The sequence below is a fragment of the Hippocampus bargibanti genome, linkage group LG02 (genome assembly GCF_051943395.1).
Source record: "Hippocampus bargibanti isolate YZ-2025 linkage group LG02, ASM5194339v1, whole genome shotgun sequence".
NCBI lineage: Eukaryota > Metazoa > Chordata > Actinopteri > Syngnathiformes > Syngnathidae > Hippocampus > Hippocampus bargibanti.
This window is the reverse complement of record NC_142735.1, coordinates 34,502,981-34,518,855: the sequence shown is the minus strand read 5'-3', so window position 1 is coordinate 34,518,855 and position 15,875 is coordinate 34,502,981. Positions and strand designations below refer to the sequence as shown.

The following is a 15,875-nucleotide window of genomic DNA, read 5'->3' as shown; positions in this document are numbered from 1 at the left end:
GCCACAAAATGAGCTGCGAATTGGGCATTTTCAGAAAGTCCCGCCCCCAGTTCGTGACGTCACACCAAGACGTTAATAATAATAATAATAATAATTTCATTTCTAAGCATCTTTCAATTCTATCAGTCACTTGACAGTCACAGGATAGGTTTTTCTGTTGGTGAGCAGCAGCAGCCACAAGCGCCAGCGTTCACTCAACCTGGAATAACTCGAATAGATAGAAAGCTAGCTAGCTAACCGCTATCTAATAGATATCCAGCTAAATAGATAGCTGATAGCTAGCCAGATAGCCAGCCATACAGCTAATAGCCAGCTAGGTAGCCAGCCAGCTAGCTAATAGACAGCAAACAGATAGCAAATAGATAGCTAGCTAGGTAACCAGCTAGATAGCTAATAGATAGCTAATAGACAGATAGCTAGATAGCTAACCAGATAGCTAATAACAATAAAAAAAAAAGCTTCAGTCGTTGTTAAAGCACTATATCAATCAATATGGATGATATTGTATTTTGTCCATCCGCCCCCATTTCAAACTCAGATAACTCCAGACCCATATCATTTAGTAATTAACTATATTGTGGGACCGTTATCTGTCTTGTGTTGATTTGCTTTTGATTACATTTTAGTTTCACTGTGTTTTATTTGATTTTTCTTTGACATCTGTGTCGATAGGTTATCAGGCAACCTGTGCTTGTCATCTCTTCCTTTATGTCTTTGATGTATTTCTCGTTGTAATATTATTATTATTATTTTATTTATTTATTTATTATTATTTTATTTTTTTTATTTATTATTATTATTATTTATTTATTATTTTTATTTTTTATGTTTTTTTTATTATTATTATTATTATTATTATTATTATTATTATTATTATTATTTATTTTTATTTATTACATTATTACATTATTATTATGTATTTGTGTATTATGTATTGTTTTATTATGTACATTATGTATTATTATTCCTTTCATCACTCTGCAATGTAAATTTCTCCACTGCTAGACTAATAAAGGCAAATCAAATTATTATTATTTTTATTATTATTATTATTATTCCTTTCATCACTTGCTGTGAAATGTAAATTTCTCCACTGCTAGACTAATAAAGGCAAATCCAATTATTATTATTATTATTATTATTATTATTATTATTATTATTATTATTCCTTTCATCACTTTGCTGCTGCGAAATGTAAATTTCTCCACTGCTAGACTAATAAAGGCAAATCAAATTATTATTATTTTTATTATTATTATTATTATTTTATTATTATTATTATTATTATTATTATTATTATTATTCCTTTCATCACTTGCTGTGAAATGTAAATTTCTCCACTGCTAGACTAATAAAGGCAAATCCAATTATTATTATTATTATTATTATTATTATTATTCCTTTCATCACTTGCTGTGAAATGTAAATTTCTCCACTGCTAGACTAATAAAGGCAAATCCAATTATTATTATTATTATTATTCCTTTCATCACTTGCTGTGAAATGTAAATTTCTCCACTGCTAGACTAATAAGGGCAAATCCAATTATTATTATTATTATTATTATTATTATTTTCATCACTTTGCTGCTGTGAAATGTAAATTTCTCCACTGCTAGACTAATAAAGGCAAATCCAATTATTATTATTATTATTATTATTATTATTATTATTATTATCATCCCATCCCCTTTCAAATTGCTGCTCTGTACTGCAAATTTCCCCATTGTGGGACGAATAAAGGTTTTCTGATGATTATTATTATTATTATTATTATTATTATTATTATTATTTGTATTATCTGCAGTATCTTTGAATTGAAAAGCCGCTTTGTTGCCACAGGTGCGTGTGGAGGGCTTGACTGGCAACATCCAGTTTGACCAACACGGCAAACGTGTAAACTACTCGGTCAACATCATGGAACTGAAGAACAACGGCCCAGTAAAGGTAAAATGTCAAGATTGACGAGGTTTGTCTTCCTCCCGCCGGCCGCTCATTACTTATTCATGGCCGACAGATTGGCTACTGGAACGAAGTTGATAAAATGGCCGTCACCAAATCCGACGTCTCAGCTAACGACTCGACGGGGATGGAAAACAAAACAGTTATTGTCACCACCATCTTGGTAAGCTATCGAGGTCAACACTGATTTATGGCCGCTCGGGCTGCTTTTAATTCGTTTGTGGAGTGCTTGTCCTTTGCTTCCCCAGCTAACATTAAAGGACAACCGACGTCTCCGGACAAGTTGTGTCCATAATTCGTAAAATGGCTTCAAATGACTTCTACTGAGCGTATTTTACAAAGATTCCACCGCATATAGCTATATTTTACGTTTTAAGACTCGCGCTGAATATTCCGGAAGTCTTGTTCTTGACTTGATTCACCCTACGTCACTGAAGGAACGCCCCTGACCGATTGTAGCAGCCCTTCCATCACGTCAATGCATTCAGCTGTACTTGTTTGGTCTGAAAACCTCGTGTTGCACCAAAAAGAGGCAGAAGAGGACGACAAAGCTCCATGTAAGGAATTAATCAGCCTGTAGAAACGGGCTGATGAAATTCCTTACACGGAGCTTTCTTGCCATTTTCTGCCTCTTTTTTAGTGCTACATTTTCCCCCCCTATTGCCTCAAAATGGCACGGAATAAATTAGTTAATGGATTGCAAGCATGTATGCTTTCCTCTTCGGAACTACAGTAAAGTCTCGTTATATCGATATCGGATATATCGATAGTCCCGGTTATATCGATACTATTTCTATGCACGCACGGAGAAAATTACGTGCAAACAGGGTCGGATATATCGATAGTCCCGGTTATATCGATATTTTTTCGGACTCCCTTGAATATCGATATAACGAGACTTTACTGTATTTGAATCATATTCATAACTGGATGAGTCACAAGAAAGCATATTCTCCGAATCTGAAGCCATTGTTTTGATTCTCCAGCAAGGCAAGACGTCTTGGGATGACGCCACGAACAAGGGGGCGGGACCTTCTGAAACTGGCCACTTCCGGGTTCATTTTTTTTGTAGATTTTAGACACTTTAAGTCATTTTTATTGGTGTTTTACATTTGACTAAAATTATCATACTGCGTGTTTTGGGTATTTTAGATTCTATCAAACGTTTTTCTGATGTCAGTTAGGAAACAAAAAAGTGATGTCGGTTGTCCTTTAAGACAGAAAGACGCACAGTGTAAATGTTGCTCTGTTGTCGTTTGTGTAGTTTTAAGGCTTATTTAGTAGAAAATTATGTTTTGTGGGAACCTGGGAACGAATTATTCTCATTTTAATGGTTTCTTATGGGAAATTAATGTTTGGAAGACACACTTTTCGCCTTACACACACTGAAAACTAGTCCGCCATCCACTGTGTGGTTTTGTCCGTCCGCCGAAAACTAGTTTGTATGCCAAGATTATATTCTCACAAATTTATTGTTCGTAAGGCAAAAAGTTCGTTAACTAAAGTGTTCGTAAGCCGATGTATCACTGTATATTCAAAATGGCGGAAGCGTAACAAATTTCAGGCCATTTTGAAAATTCAAGTTTTCATTGTCTGCGCTCCCTCCTCAATGAAGTCACGGTGTTCTGAATGTCTTTCAGGAAGCTCCTTACGTCATGTTAAAAAAGAACGCCGACCTCTTTGAGGACAATGACCGCTACGAAGGCTACTGCGTGGATCTGGCCGCCGAGATCGCCAGACATTGCGGTTTCAAATACCAGCTGAAAATCGTTGGCGACGGCAGATACGGAGCCAGGGATGCCGAGACCAAGATCTGGAACGGGATGGTCGGCGAGTTAGTGTATGGGGTAAGTATCAGAGATGTTCGAACGGACACTATGGACGAAGGTTCGGACCCAGAAAGATTGTCTTTTACTGCCGGCAGGGAACATAGTCATTCGTGACAGACGTCTGAATTCTGCAGCCTTCTGCCAAGCTATTTATTGAGAGTACATGAAAATTAAAGTGATACTGTCAGAGATGTGACAGTCAGACACTGTGGCTGAAGACTCGGAACCAGAAAGATTGTCTTTTACTGCCGGCAGGAAACCTAGTCATTCATGACAGACGTCTGAATTCTGCAGCCTTCTGCCAAGCAATTTATTGAGAGTACATGCAAATTAAAGTGATTAGTAAAACATAGTTTTCTTGATTAGAATACCACACCTCTTGAGTTCAAAACACGAACAGCTGTAAGCAATAAAACATTGTGTTTTCCATGGACTGATGAATTTGTAACCTGGCTTATGAGCTCTTCCTGTGAAGGAGTTTGAAGTCGTAAATTACTTCTGTGATAAAAAAAGTTTCCCAAGTCCTAAATTCTGTGCAAAGCTAGATCTCCTAGATGAAGCTGACAGTTTAACTTGCTGTGTCTGTTGACCTCCGATTGACCCCAGGTTTGCTGTGCTTCAATTGTGTATTCGGGTCACACATGTTGACTAAGCATATAACAGCATGAAACTTTTAAATATGACTTTTAAATAACTACAGTGAGACCTCAACTTACAAACACCTTATCTTACAAACTTTTCATCTTACAAACGTCACATTTATGAGAATTAAACCTTATAATAAGCACTATTTTCATAATACACACCCACCACAGCTGGCGGAGTGATCTTCAGCGGAAGCACACGACCGAACAGCACCAGAGGTTAAGTTACCAACAGTCCTTATGGAAGGTGACTCTCCTTCCATAAGCCATCAACGACCATCAAAAAGGTCAATAAAACTTTATTTTACAGCACAGTTTATTTCTTTAATTACAGTCCTCATGTAATGCGCCTCTCTTTCCAAACAGCAATTCCCTTTGACCTCCAACGCCATTCCATCAAGCCATAAATGACCATCACAAATCGTCTGTGTAAGCTCTCAGTCGTACAGGAGTGGTCCATCGATGAGAAGGTTTCTTCAGCCGTCATCTGTACAAAAGTGAAGGTTTCGGACGTTTCGCCTCCTACCTGAGAGTAGGGACCTATCATAGCTGTGTCCAGCGCCACCATGTCTGGACATTAGGGATATATAAATGGGGCCGATACGACCAGTCAGACTTTAGTTCGCTGACGAAGCCTCTTGGATAGGAGGCGAAACGTCCGAAACCTTCACTTTTGTACAGATGACGGCTGAAGAAACCTTCTCATCGATGGACCATCACAAATGTAAATAAAGTGACTTTATGATACAATGCAGTGTATTTCTTTCATTACAATACAATAGCACATTTATTATACATAGAATAAGGTATGTTGTGTGTAGTTTTAAGGTGTATTTAGTTGAAAAGTAAATTTTATGGAAACCCGGGAACGGATTATTCCCATTTTAATGGTTTTCTATGGGAAATTTATTTTTGAGATACACCCTTTTCGCTTTACACACTCTGTCTGTAACCAATTAAGTTCGTAAGTTGAGGTCTCACTGTACTTATTCTCAATCAGATACATTAGTAAAACATATATTTCTTTATTATAATACCACACCCATGGATGTTCTGAGCACTAGCAGCTGTAAGCAATAAAACATTGATATTGATTTTTGATTATTGATTGTCTTTTCCATGAACTGATAAATTTGTAACCTGGCTAAATGAGCTCTTCTTGTGAGGGAGTTTCAAGTCCTGCTGTGACAAAGGAGTTTCCCAAGTCCTAAATTCTGTCCGAGGCCAGATCTCCTAGATGAAGATGACAGTTTAACTGGGCACTGTCTGTTTCATTCAGATTGACTGTGGCTATCTGTGCCTTGACTATTGTTTGGTTGGCCAGCTAAGCATGAAACTTATCAGTAAATTGGCTCTTTTTATACGAAACATTGGGAAAAGCTCTGAGGGATTCTCATTCTCGTGTTTGTTTTCCAGAAAGCCGACATCGCTGTGGCTCCGTTGACCATCACCTTGGTCCGGGAGGAGGTGATTGACTTCTCCAAGCCTTTCATGTCTTTGGGGATCTCCATCATGATCAAAAAGCCCCAGAAGTCTAAACCCGGAGTTTTCTCCTTCCTGGATCCTCTGGCCTATGAGATTTGGATGTGCATCGTGTTTGCCTACATCGGCGTTAGCGTGGTGCTCTTCTTGGTCAGCCGTTTTAGCCCCTACGAGTGGCACACCGAAGAGTATGAGGACGGTCAGATTCAGACCAACGAGTCCACCAATGAGTTTGGAATATTCAACAGCCTGTGGTTCTCCTTGGGGGCCTTCATGCGACAAGGCTGCGATATCTCGCCAAGGTAGCTACACGCTTTACGAGGGATCGCTGAAGCATTCACGCGTCCTTGGATTGTATTTGGCTAACTCGGAACATGTCGGCATCGTAGTCGTATTCCAAAAAATGTCATATCAGAACGCACTAAATGAGACCCTGTCAGGCTGACAGGGTATTTTTGACATTAAATTAGCCGTTTAAGCTAACCTGTATCTCCATTTTAAGGTCCAGCTGCTTGTAGGCACGTCATGTATTAGCTAGCTAGCTATCGAGCTTTCTTATCTGTTAGAGTTACTGCTCACCCAAAGAAAAAAAAGCACCTTTCAAAACTCTCAAGGTCACTTTACAGTCGCAGGATCAGTTTTTCTGAGGGTGAGCGTTCACTCAACCCGGAATAACTCAAAAAGATAGAAAGTTAGCAAGCTAGCTAATAGATAACAATAGATAGCTAACTATCTAGTTAGGTAGCAAATAGATAGCTACCTAGGTAGCCAGCTAGCTAGTTAGATAGCAAATAGATAGTTAGGTAGCCAGCTAGCTAGTTAGATAGCGAATAGATAGCAAATAGATAGCTAGCTAGGTAGCCAGCTAGCTAGTTAAATAGCAAATAGAGAGTAAATAGATAGCTAGCTAGGTAGCCGGCTAGCTAGTTAGATAGCGAATAGATATCAAATAGATAGCTAGCTAGGTAGCCAGCCAGCTAGTTAGATAGCGAATAGATAGCTAGCTAGGTAGCCAGCCAACTAGTTAGGTATCAAATAGATAGCTAGCTAGGTAGCCAGCTAACTAGTTAGATAGCGATAGATAGCAAATAGCTAGCTAGCTAGGTAGCCAGCTAGCTAGTTAGATAGTGGATAGATTGCAAATAGATAGTTAGCTAGGTAGCCAGCCAGCTTGTTAGATAGCGGATAGATTGCAAATAGATAGTTAGCTAGGTAGCCATCCAGCTAGTTAGATAGTGAATAGATAGCAAATAGCTAGCTAGCTATGTAGCCATCTAGCTAGTTAGATAGCAGATAAATTGCAAATAGATAGTTAGCTAGGTAGCCATCCAGCTAGTTAGATAGCGAATAGATAGCAAATAGCTAGCTCGCTATGTAGCCATCTAGCTAGTTAGATAGCGGATACATTGCAAATAGATAGTTAGCTAGGTAGCCAGCCAGTGAGTTAGATAGCGAATAGATAGCTAGCTAGGTAGCCAGCTAGCTAGTTAGATAGCAAATAGAGAGCAAATAGATAGCTAGCTATGTAGCCTGCTAAATAGTTAGATAGCGAATAGATAGCAAATAGATAGATAGCTAAATAGCCAGCTAGCTAGTTAGATAGCAAATAGATAGCTAGCTAGGTAGCCAGCTAGCTAGTTAGATAGCGAATAGATAACAAATAGATAGCTAGCTATGTAGCCAGCTAGCTAGTTAGATAGCAAATAGATAGCTAGCTAGGTAGCCAGCTAGCTAGTTAGATAGCGAATAGATAGCAAATAGATAGCTTGCTAGGTAGCCAGCTAGCTAGTTAGATAGCGAATAGATAGCAAATAGATAGCTTGCTAGGTAGCCAGCTAGCTAGTTAGATAGCAAATAGAGAGCAAATAGATAGCTAGCTATGTAGCCAGCCAGCTAGTTAGATAGCGAATAGATAGCTAGCTAGATAGCCAGCTAGCTAGTTAGATAGCAAATAGCTAGCTAGCTAGGTAGCCAGCTAGCTAGTTAGATAGCAAATAGATAGCTAGCTAGGTAGCCAGCTAGCTAGTTAGATAGCGAATAGATAGCAAATAGATAGCTTGCTAGGTAGCCAGCTAGCTAGTTAGATAGCAAATAGAGAGCAAATAGATAGCTAGCTATGTAGCCAGCCAGCTAGTTAGATAGCGAATAGATAGCAAATAGCTAGCTCGCTATGTAGCCATCTAGCTAGTTAGATAGCGGATACATTGCAAATAGATAGTTAGCTAGGTAGCCAGCCAGCGAGTTAGATAGCGAATAGATAGCTAGCTAGGTAGCCAGCTAGCTAGTTAGATAGCAAATAGAGAGCAAATAGATAGCTAGCTATGTAGCCTGCTAAATAGTTAGATAGCGAATAGATAGCAAATAGATAGATAGCTAGATAGCCAGCTAGCTAGTTAGATAGCAAATAGATAGCTAGCTAGGTAGCCAGCTAGCTAGTTAGATAGCGAATAGATAACAAATAGATAGCTAGCTATGTAGCCAGCTAGCTAGTTAGATAGCAAATAGATAGCAAATAGATAGCTAGCTAGGTAGCCAGCTAGCTAGTTAGATAGCGAATAGATAGCAAATAGATAGCTTGCTAGGTAGCCAGCTAGCTAGTTAGATAGCAAATAGAGAGCAAATAGATAGCTAGCTATGTAGCCTGCTAAATAGTTAGATAGCGAATAGATAGCAAATAGATAGATAGCTAGATAGCCAGCTAGCTAGTTAGATAGCAAATAGATAGCTAGCTAGGGAGCCAGCTAGCTAGTTAGATAGCGAATAGATAACAAATAGATAGCTAGCTATGTAGCCAGCTAGCTAGTTAGATAGCAAATAGATAGCTAGCTAGGTAGCCAGCTAGCTAGTTAGATAGCGAATAGATAGCAAATAGATAGCTTGCTAGGTAGCCAGCTAGCTAGTTAGATAGCAAATAGAGAGCAAATAGATAGCTAGCTATGTAGCCAGCCAGCTAGTTAGATAGCGAATAGATAGCAAATAGATAGCTAGCTAGATAGCCAGCTAGCTAGTTAGATAGCTAATAGCTAGCTAGCTAGGTAGCCAGCCTTTCAAAACTCTCAATGCTAAGCGAACTCGGGATGAATTTTGGTTGCGGGGCGCGTACCTGCGTAGCCGTCTTTTGTCCTAAGAGCGAGTGATTGGCTTTTGGTCGTCAGGTCTCTGTCCGGGCGCATCGTTGGCGGCGTTTGGTGGTTCTTCACCCTCATCATCATCTCCTCCTACACGGCCAACCTGGCTGCTTTCCTCACTGTGGAGAGAATGGTATCGCCTATCGAAAGCGCCGAGGACTTGGCCAAACAGACCGAGATTGCGTATGGCACGCTAGACTCAGGCTCCACAAAAGAGTTCTTTAGGGTAAGGAAACAAAAACTGCACTCTTTGGCCTATTTTGGACCATTTTACATTTTTGGCGTACAGTGAGACCTCCGCTTACGAACTTAATTGGTTCCCAGGAAGTGTGTCTTCCAAACATTAATTTCACATAGAAAACCATTAAAATGAGAATGATCCGTTCCCAGGTACCCATAAAACATAATTTTCTACTAAATAAGACATAAAACTACACAAAATATACCTTTTTATGTATAATAAATGTGCTACAGTAAAGTCTCGTTATATCGATATTCAAGGGAGTCCGAAAAAATATCGATATAACCGGGACTATCGATATATCCAACCCTGTTTGCATGTAATTTTCCCCGTGCGTGCATAGAAATAGTATCAATATAACCGGGACTATCGATATATCCGATATCGATATAACGAGACTTTACTGTATTCTATTGTAATTATAGAAAAAAAACTTTACTGTATAATATAGTCGTTTTATTTACCTTTGTGATAGTCGTTGATGTAGTTGTCTCTCTTGATGATATCCGAGTGAAGTTGCCAAGTTTTCTCTGTGATAATACCCTCACTCACACTGTCCCTTGGTAGCTGCTTTTCAGTAATCCAAATTAACAGAAGTATTTCAACCTCTTCTATTGCCTGAGACAGTTGCTTAGACAACACAGAAACACACTTAGCCACACGTAGCAATGGTCGATTTAGCATACTGGTACTGGGACGCTAAGTCACACAAAAGCATACGTCGTTCGTGGTTTTTTTTGATGATCTCCTTGTTCTCCTCGACCGTAATTTTCTTTTGTGTCCTCTTCGACTTAACACTAGCCTGTGGTGGGGTCTTTTTCGGTCCCATAATTGCAAAAGTACTCCACTCGATATCAAACCACGTCTGCACTCAAAGGGGGGTGTGCAAAACTAGTCCGCCAGCCACCGTAGCGCTGTGTGGTTTGGTTCGTCCACCAGAAAACTAGTTCATCAGCCAAGACGATATGCTCGCAAATTTAATGTTTGTGAGGCAAAAAATTCGTGAGCTAAAGTGTTCGTAAGCTGAGGTATCACTGTATATCAAACCACCTCATTTTTACATTGGTTTCTTCTGTGTTTATTTTTATTCTGCTATAAATTGCACAATTTATTTTGTTTTGTAAAGTACAAGTCTCTGTATATTATTGTATATGATGAAAAGGTTTCTTCAGCCGTCAACTGTATTTCTTTGAAGGTGTCAGACGTTTTGCTTCTTATCTAAGAGGCTTCATCAGCCAACTAAAATCTGTTCGGCCATATATATATATATATATATATATATATATATATATATATATATATATATATATATATATATATATATATATATATATATATATATATATATATCCCTACTGTCCAGACGTGGCTGTGCCAGACTCTACTATGATTGATCCCTGCTCTTAGTTTTGGGGGAGCAGAGGACTACTCCCTGCGGCTACACTGATTACTTCTATGGTCCTGACTGATTACTTCTATTGTCCTGCCTGAGTATGGGGTCTACGACTGGCCTGATTGCGCCATTTGCTCTGGTGTCACCTCATCAGCATAACTAAGCCTATGTTGCCTAAGAAGTCGGTTGTAGGAACGATACAAATTGAACATCCACCCATCACGTCTGGACAGTAGGGATATATATATATATATATATATATATATATATATATATATATATATATACAGTAAAGTCTGGTTATATCGATATCGGATATATCGATAGTCCCGGTTATATCGATACTATTTCTATGCATGCACGGAGAAAATTACATGCAAACAGGGTCGGATATATCGATAGTCCCGGTTATATCGATATTTTTTCGGACTCCCTTGAATATCGATATAACGAGACTTTACTGTATATATATATATATATATATATATATATATATATATATATATATATATATATATATATATATATATATATATATATATATATATATATATATATATGGTCAAAACTACCAGCAAAAAACTTTTGGCGACGAAGCCTCATTAGCATAACTAAGCCTATGTTGCCTAAGAAGTCTGTTGTACGAACGATCCAAATTGAACCTCACCCCACCATGGCGATTTAGTGGACAGTAGGGATACATATATAGGGCCGAAACTACCAGCAAAAGACTTTAGTTGGCTGACGAAGCATCTTGGATAAGAAGCGAAACTTCAAATTTGTACAGATGACGGCTGAAGAAACCTTTTTTCATCGATGGACCACTCCTGTATGGTACATGATATATCTTCTCTTCCCTTCCTCCGTTACAGCGTTCCAAAATCGCCCTCTTTGACAAAATGTGGACGTACATGCGGAGTGCGGAGCCCTCGGTGTTTGTGAAAAAAACAGCCGAAGGGGTTTTGAGAGTGCGCAAGTCCAAGGGCAAGTACGCCTATTTACTGGAATCCACCATGAACGAATACATTGAGCAACGCAAGCCTTGCGACACCATGAAAGTGGGGGGCAACCTGGACTCCAAAGGCTACGGGATCGCCACGCCCAAAGGATCCTCATTAAGGTGGGTGGAATAGTATAACAATGTGTCCAATGTTGTTATAGTATCCCACCTACCCTGATGTAGCTTTGCTTCTTATGTGTCTCTGGTTTGTATTAGCGCAGAAGGTAATGGCCGCTTATTCGCCCTCAAACCCCGCCCCCTCACCCCCGTTGCAATTTATTGTAAGTCGATAAATTGCAAAAAATATATTAAAATAAAATAAAAAATATATATCTATATAGTCTTTTCATGAATAATGGGGTACTTTGGATCAAGTTCTTCAAAAAGCCATATCGTTAACATTCAATGCAAAAGTGAGCAATTGCCCAGATTATAATAATAATAATAATAATAATAATAATAATTGTAATTGTAATAAAATTATAATAATAATAATAATAATAATAATAATAATAATAACAATAATAATAAGGATAATAATAATAATAATAAATAATACATTTTATTTCAAGCGCCTTTCAAAACACCCAAGGACACTTTACAATAAAAACAATAAAACAAAGCACATAACAATAAAACCATAAGTAAAATGATACATAATAAAATAATAATTGTGATAAAATTATAATAATAATAATTGTAATAAAATGATATAATAATAATAGCAATAATAACAATAATAATAATAATAATTGTAATAAAATGATAATAATAATAATGATGTTGATAATAATTATAACAATAATAAAAATGATAATAATGATAATAAAAAAAAATAATAATAATAATAATAATTGCAATAAAATGATAATAATAATAGTAATAATGATAATAATGATAATAATAATAATAATAATAATAATAATAATTGTAATAATAATAATAATAATGATGATGTTGATAATAATAATTGTAATAAAATGATAATAATTATAATAATAATAATAATAATAATAAGCATTGTAATAATAACAATAAGAATTGTAATAAAATGATAATAATGACAACAATAATAATAATAATAATAATTGTAATAAAATGCTAATAATAATAATAATTGTAATAAAATGATAATAATAATAGTAATGATGATAATAATGATAACAATGATAATAATAATAATAATAATAATAATAATAATAATAATAATAATAATAACAATAAGCATTGTAATAATAACAATAAGAATTGTAATAAAATGATAATAATGACAACAATAATAATAATAATTGTAATAAAATTCTAATAATAATAATAATTGTAATAAAATGATAATAATAATAGTAATGATGATAATAATGATAACAATGATAATAATAATAATAATAATAATAATAATTTTAATATGGCAATAACGATAATGATAATGATAATACTGATAATACTGATAATTCCTCCATTTGCATTTGATATTGATTTTTTTACTGTATATTGAAAAAAAAATCAAGGAAAATTAAATGAATGTTACTTTTCATAATATCACGCTTTCCAAAATAAAAATGTCAATGTAAATTTGTTGGAAGGCAATATAATGCTAAAATTATGATTTTCAACACGATTCTTATATCGTTTTTTTCTGTCATCGTGTACAAATGGGAAAATCTTTCAACTTGTTTCGTTATTTGCCGTTCAATAAACATCGGGTTACAATACAATACAATACAATACAATGCACATTGATTTATATAGCGCTATAACAAAATATATATACAATACATATGCATGGATCAAATTATCATTATTATTATTATCAAATTATAAAACCGGTTTTTCATCTCTTTTCTGACCATCAATATCATTTCTAATTCTAATTTTAATGAAATTATCATTATAGCCTTTCTGTAAGCATATTTCCAACGTTAAAATTTAAACTTTATTAATTTATTTATTTATCTCAGATTTATGCAATACAATACAATACATATTGATTTAAATAGCGCTTTTACAAATTATATATACAATACATATGCATGAATCAAATTATAAAACAGGTTTTCCAACTATTTTATTGCCATGAATATCATTTCTTATTCTTTTAATTCAAATGAAATTATCATTATCAGCATAATTCATATTTTTAGGCCAGCCTTTCTGCAATCATATTTTCAAAGTTAAAATGTAAACTTTATTTATTTATCTCAGATTGATACAATACAATGCAATACATAATAATTTACATAGCGCTTTAACAACATAGACAGCTATCATATACAAGAAATAAAGCGGTGACAAAGATAGTAAATAGAAGCAATTGAAAGTGTTTTTTTTTTCTTTTTCTCTGGGTTGTAATTCACCTGGACGACACCCATTCCCCATCCCATAATCTCGCAAATCCCAATTCCAAAACGTTTTATGTGTGTCTGTCAAAGCTTTTGTCCTTTTCTATGTTCCTACTTTGCTTCTGCTCCCTTTCTCACTAACCTTTCAATGAATAGTCGTTGATTCTAATGATTCTTATGATGAAATGTTTATTGATGAAATATGTTTTTTTTTTTTTTTTAGTAGACTTAAACCCTTGCAGTGCTCTCCTTTTTATTTAAACATTTAACGGATGTTTCTTTTGTGGAAACAATTGGATAGCGAGCGACCTGTTACCCCGCCCAAAAAAAAGTCTTTTTGACTGCAACCTTAATGGTGGCACTGCCTGGGTTTCCATATGTGTGTTTTTTTTTTAATATATACAACTTGATGATGATGATGATGATTGTCTATGACAGGGGTCGGGAACCTTTTTGACGAAGAGAGCCATAAAAGTAAAATATTTAGAAATGAGACCCACACACACACACACACACACACACACACACACACACACACACACACACACACACACACACACACACACACACACACACACACACACACACACACACACACACACACACGCACACACACACACTTTTTAACAAAATGTATTATTTAAAATAGCTTTGCGATAGAACTCACTATTCCTCATAATTGGTAAAAATCTAGCCAAACTATAGGAATGAAAGTTAAAGGACAACCGACGTCTCCGGACAAGTTGCGTCCATAATTTTGTAAAATGGCTTCAAATGACTTCGACTGAGCGTATTTGACAAAGATTCCAGCGCATATAGCTATATTTTACGTCTTAAGACTCGCGCTGAATACTCAGGAAGTCTTGTTTTTGAGTTGGTGATGAGTCCGTAGGTGACGTCACCCAAGGAACGCCCCTGACCGAAAAAAGGACACATTGTAGCAGTCCTTCCATCACGTCAATGCATTTTGCTGTACTTGTTTGGTCTGAAAACGTCGTGTTGCACAAAGAGGCAGAAGAGGGTGACAAAGCTCCGTGTAAGGAATTAATCAGCCTGTGGAAACGGGCTGATAAAAACTGCGCTAGGTACTGCGCTTTCCGCCAACCTAGGTCAGTATCATCCAATCAAAATTGCGCTTTCCGCCAACTGCAGCCCAAACAGGAAATGAACAGTGAAAACGTGAGAATATATATGTATATATATATATATGTATATATAGGTTCCCGACCCCTGGTCTATGATGTTGTTTAGAATAGCGTATACGGCAGCCATTTTATGACTCACTGTGCCTCCCCCCCTAGATTAGCAGCACATACTGAGCGCTAGGATGTTTTTCTTGACTAAATGTTGCATATGTTTGACATTTTTACGAGCAGGTCTAACCATTCTCCCCATTACTGCTGTCTCTCTTTTTAGTGGAGTCATTTACCAGATATTATTTATTGTATGTAATAGATGTAAATACGTTGCAGTGGCCTCTAGAAGCCCATATACACACAGTAGCTTCAGCTAGCTAGGGTGACCACCGCTTTACTTGCGCGTTCGTCAACAGTCGCATGTTAAAATGGCGTCCAGGAAATACAGTGAGACCTCAACTTACAAACTTAATTGGTTCCCGGACAGAGTGTGTAAGGCGAAAAGTGTGTATCTCAAAACAAAATGCCCATAGGAAACCATTAAAAATGGGAATAATCCGTTCCCGGGTTTCCATAAAAGATACTTTTCAACTAAATAAGCCTTAAAACTACACACAACATACCTTATTCTATCTATAATAAATGTGCTATAGCATTTTAATGAAAGAAATACTCTGCATTGTATCATAAAGTCACTTTATTTACATTTGTGATGGTCATTT

At 36.3% G+C, this 15,875-nt stretch overlaps 1 protein-coding gene across 4 annotated transcripts in view; it reads left to right on the top strand.

Moving 5' to 3' along the window:
* Positions 1-15,875, top strand: part of gria2b (glutamate receptor, ionotropic, AMPA 2b) — a 73,467-nt gene that overhangs the window by 42,148 nt on the left and 15,444 nt on the right. For all 4 annotated transcript variants that reach the window (XM_088991111.1, XM_088991113.1, XM_088991110.1 and 1 more), the window contains exons 8-13: positions 1,842-1,946; positions 2,017-2,124; positions 3,602-3,808; positions 5,851-6,218; positions 9,072-9,270; positions 11,551-11,798. In XM_088991111.1, coding sequence (XP_088847237.1) covers positions 1,842-1,946; positions 2,017-2,124; positions 3,602-3,808; positions 5,851-6,218; positions 9,072-9,270; positions 11,551-11,798 — 1,235 coding nt within the window. The remainder of the gene's footprint in view (positions 1-1,841; positions 1,947-2,016; positions 2,125-3,601; positions 3,809-5,850; positions 6,219-9,071; positions 9,271-11,550; positions 11,799-15,875) is intronic.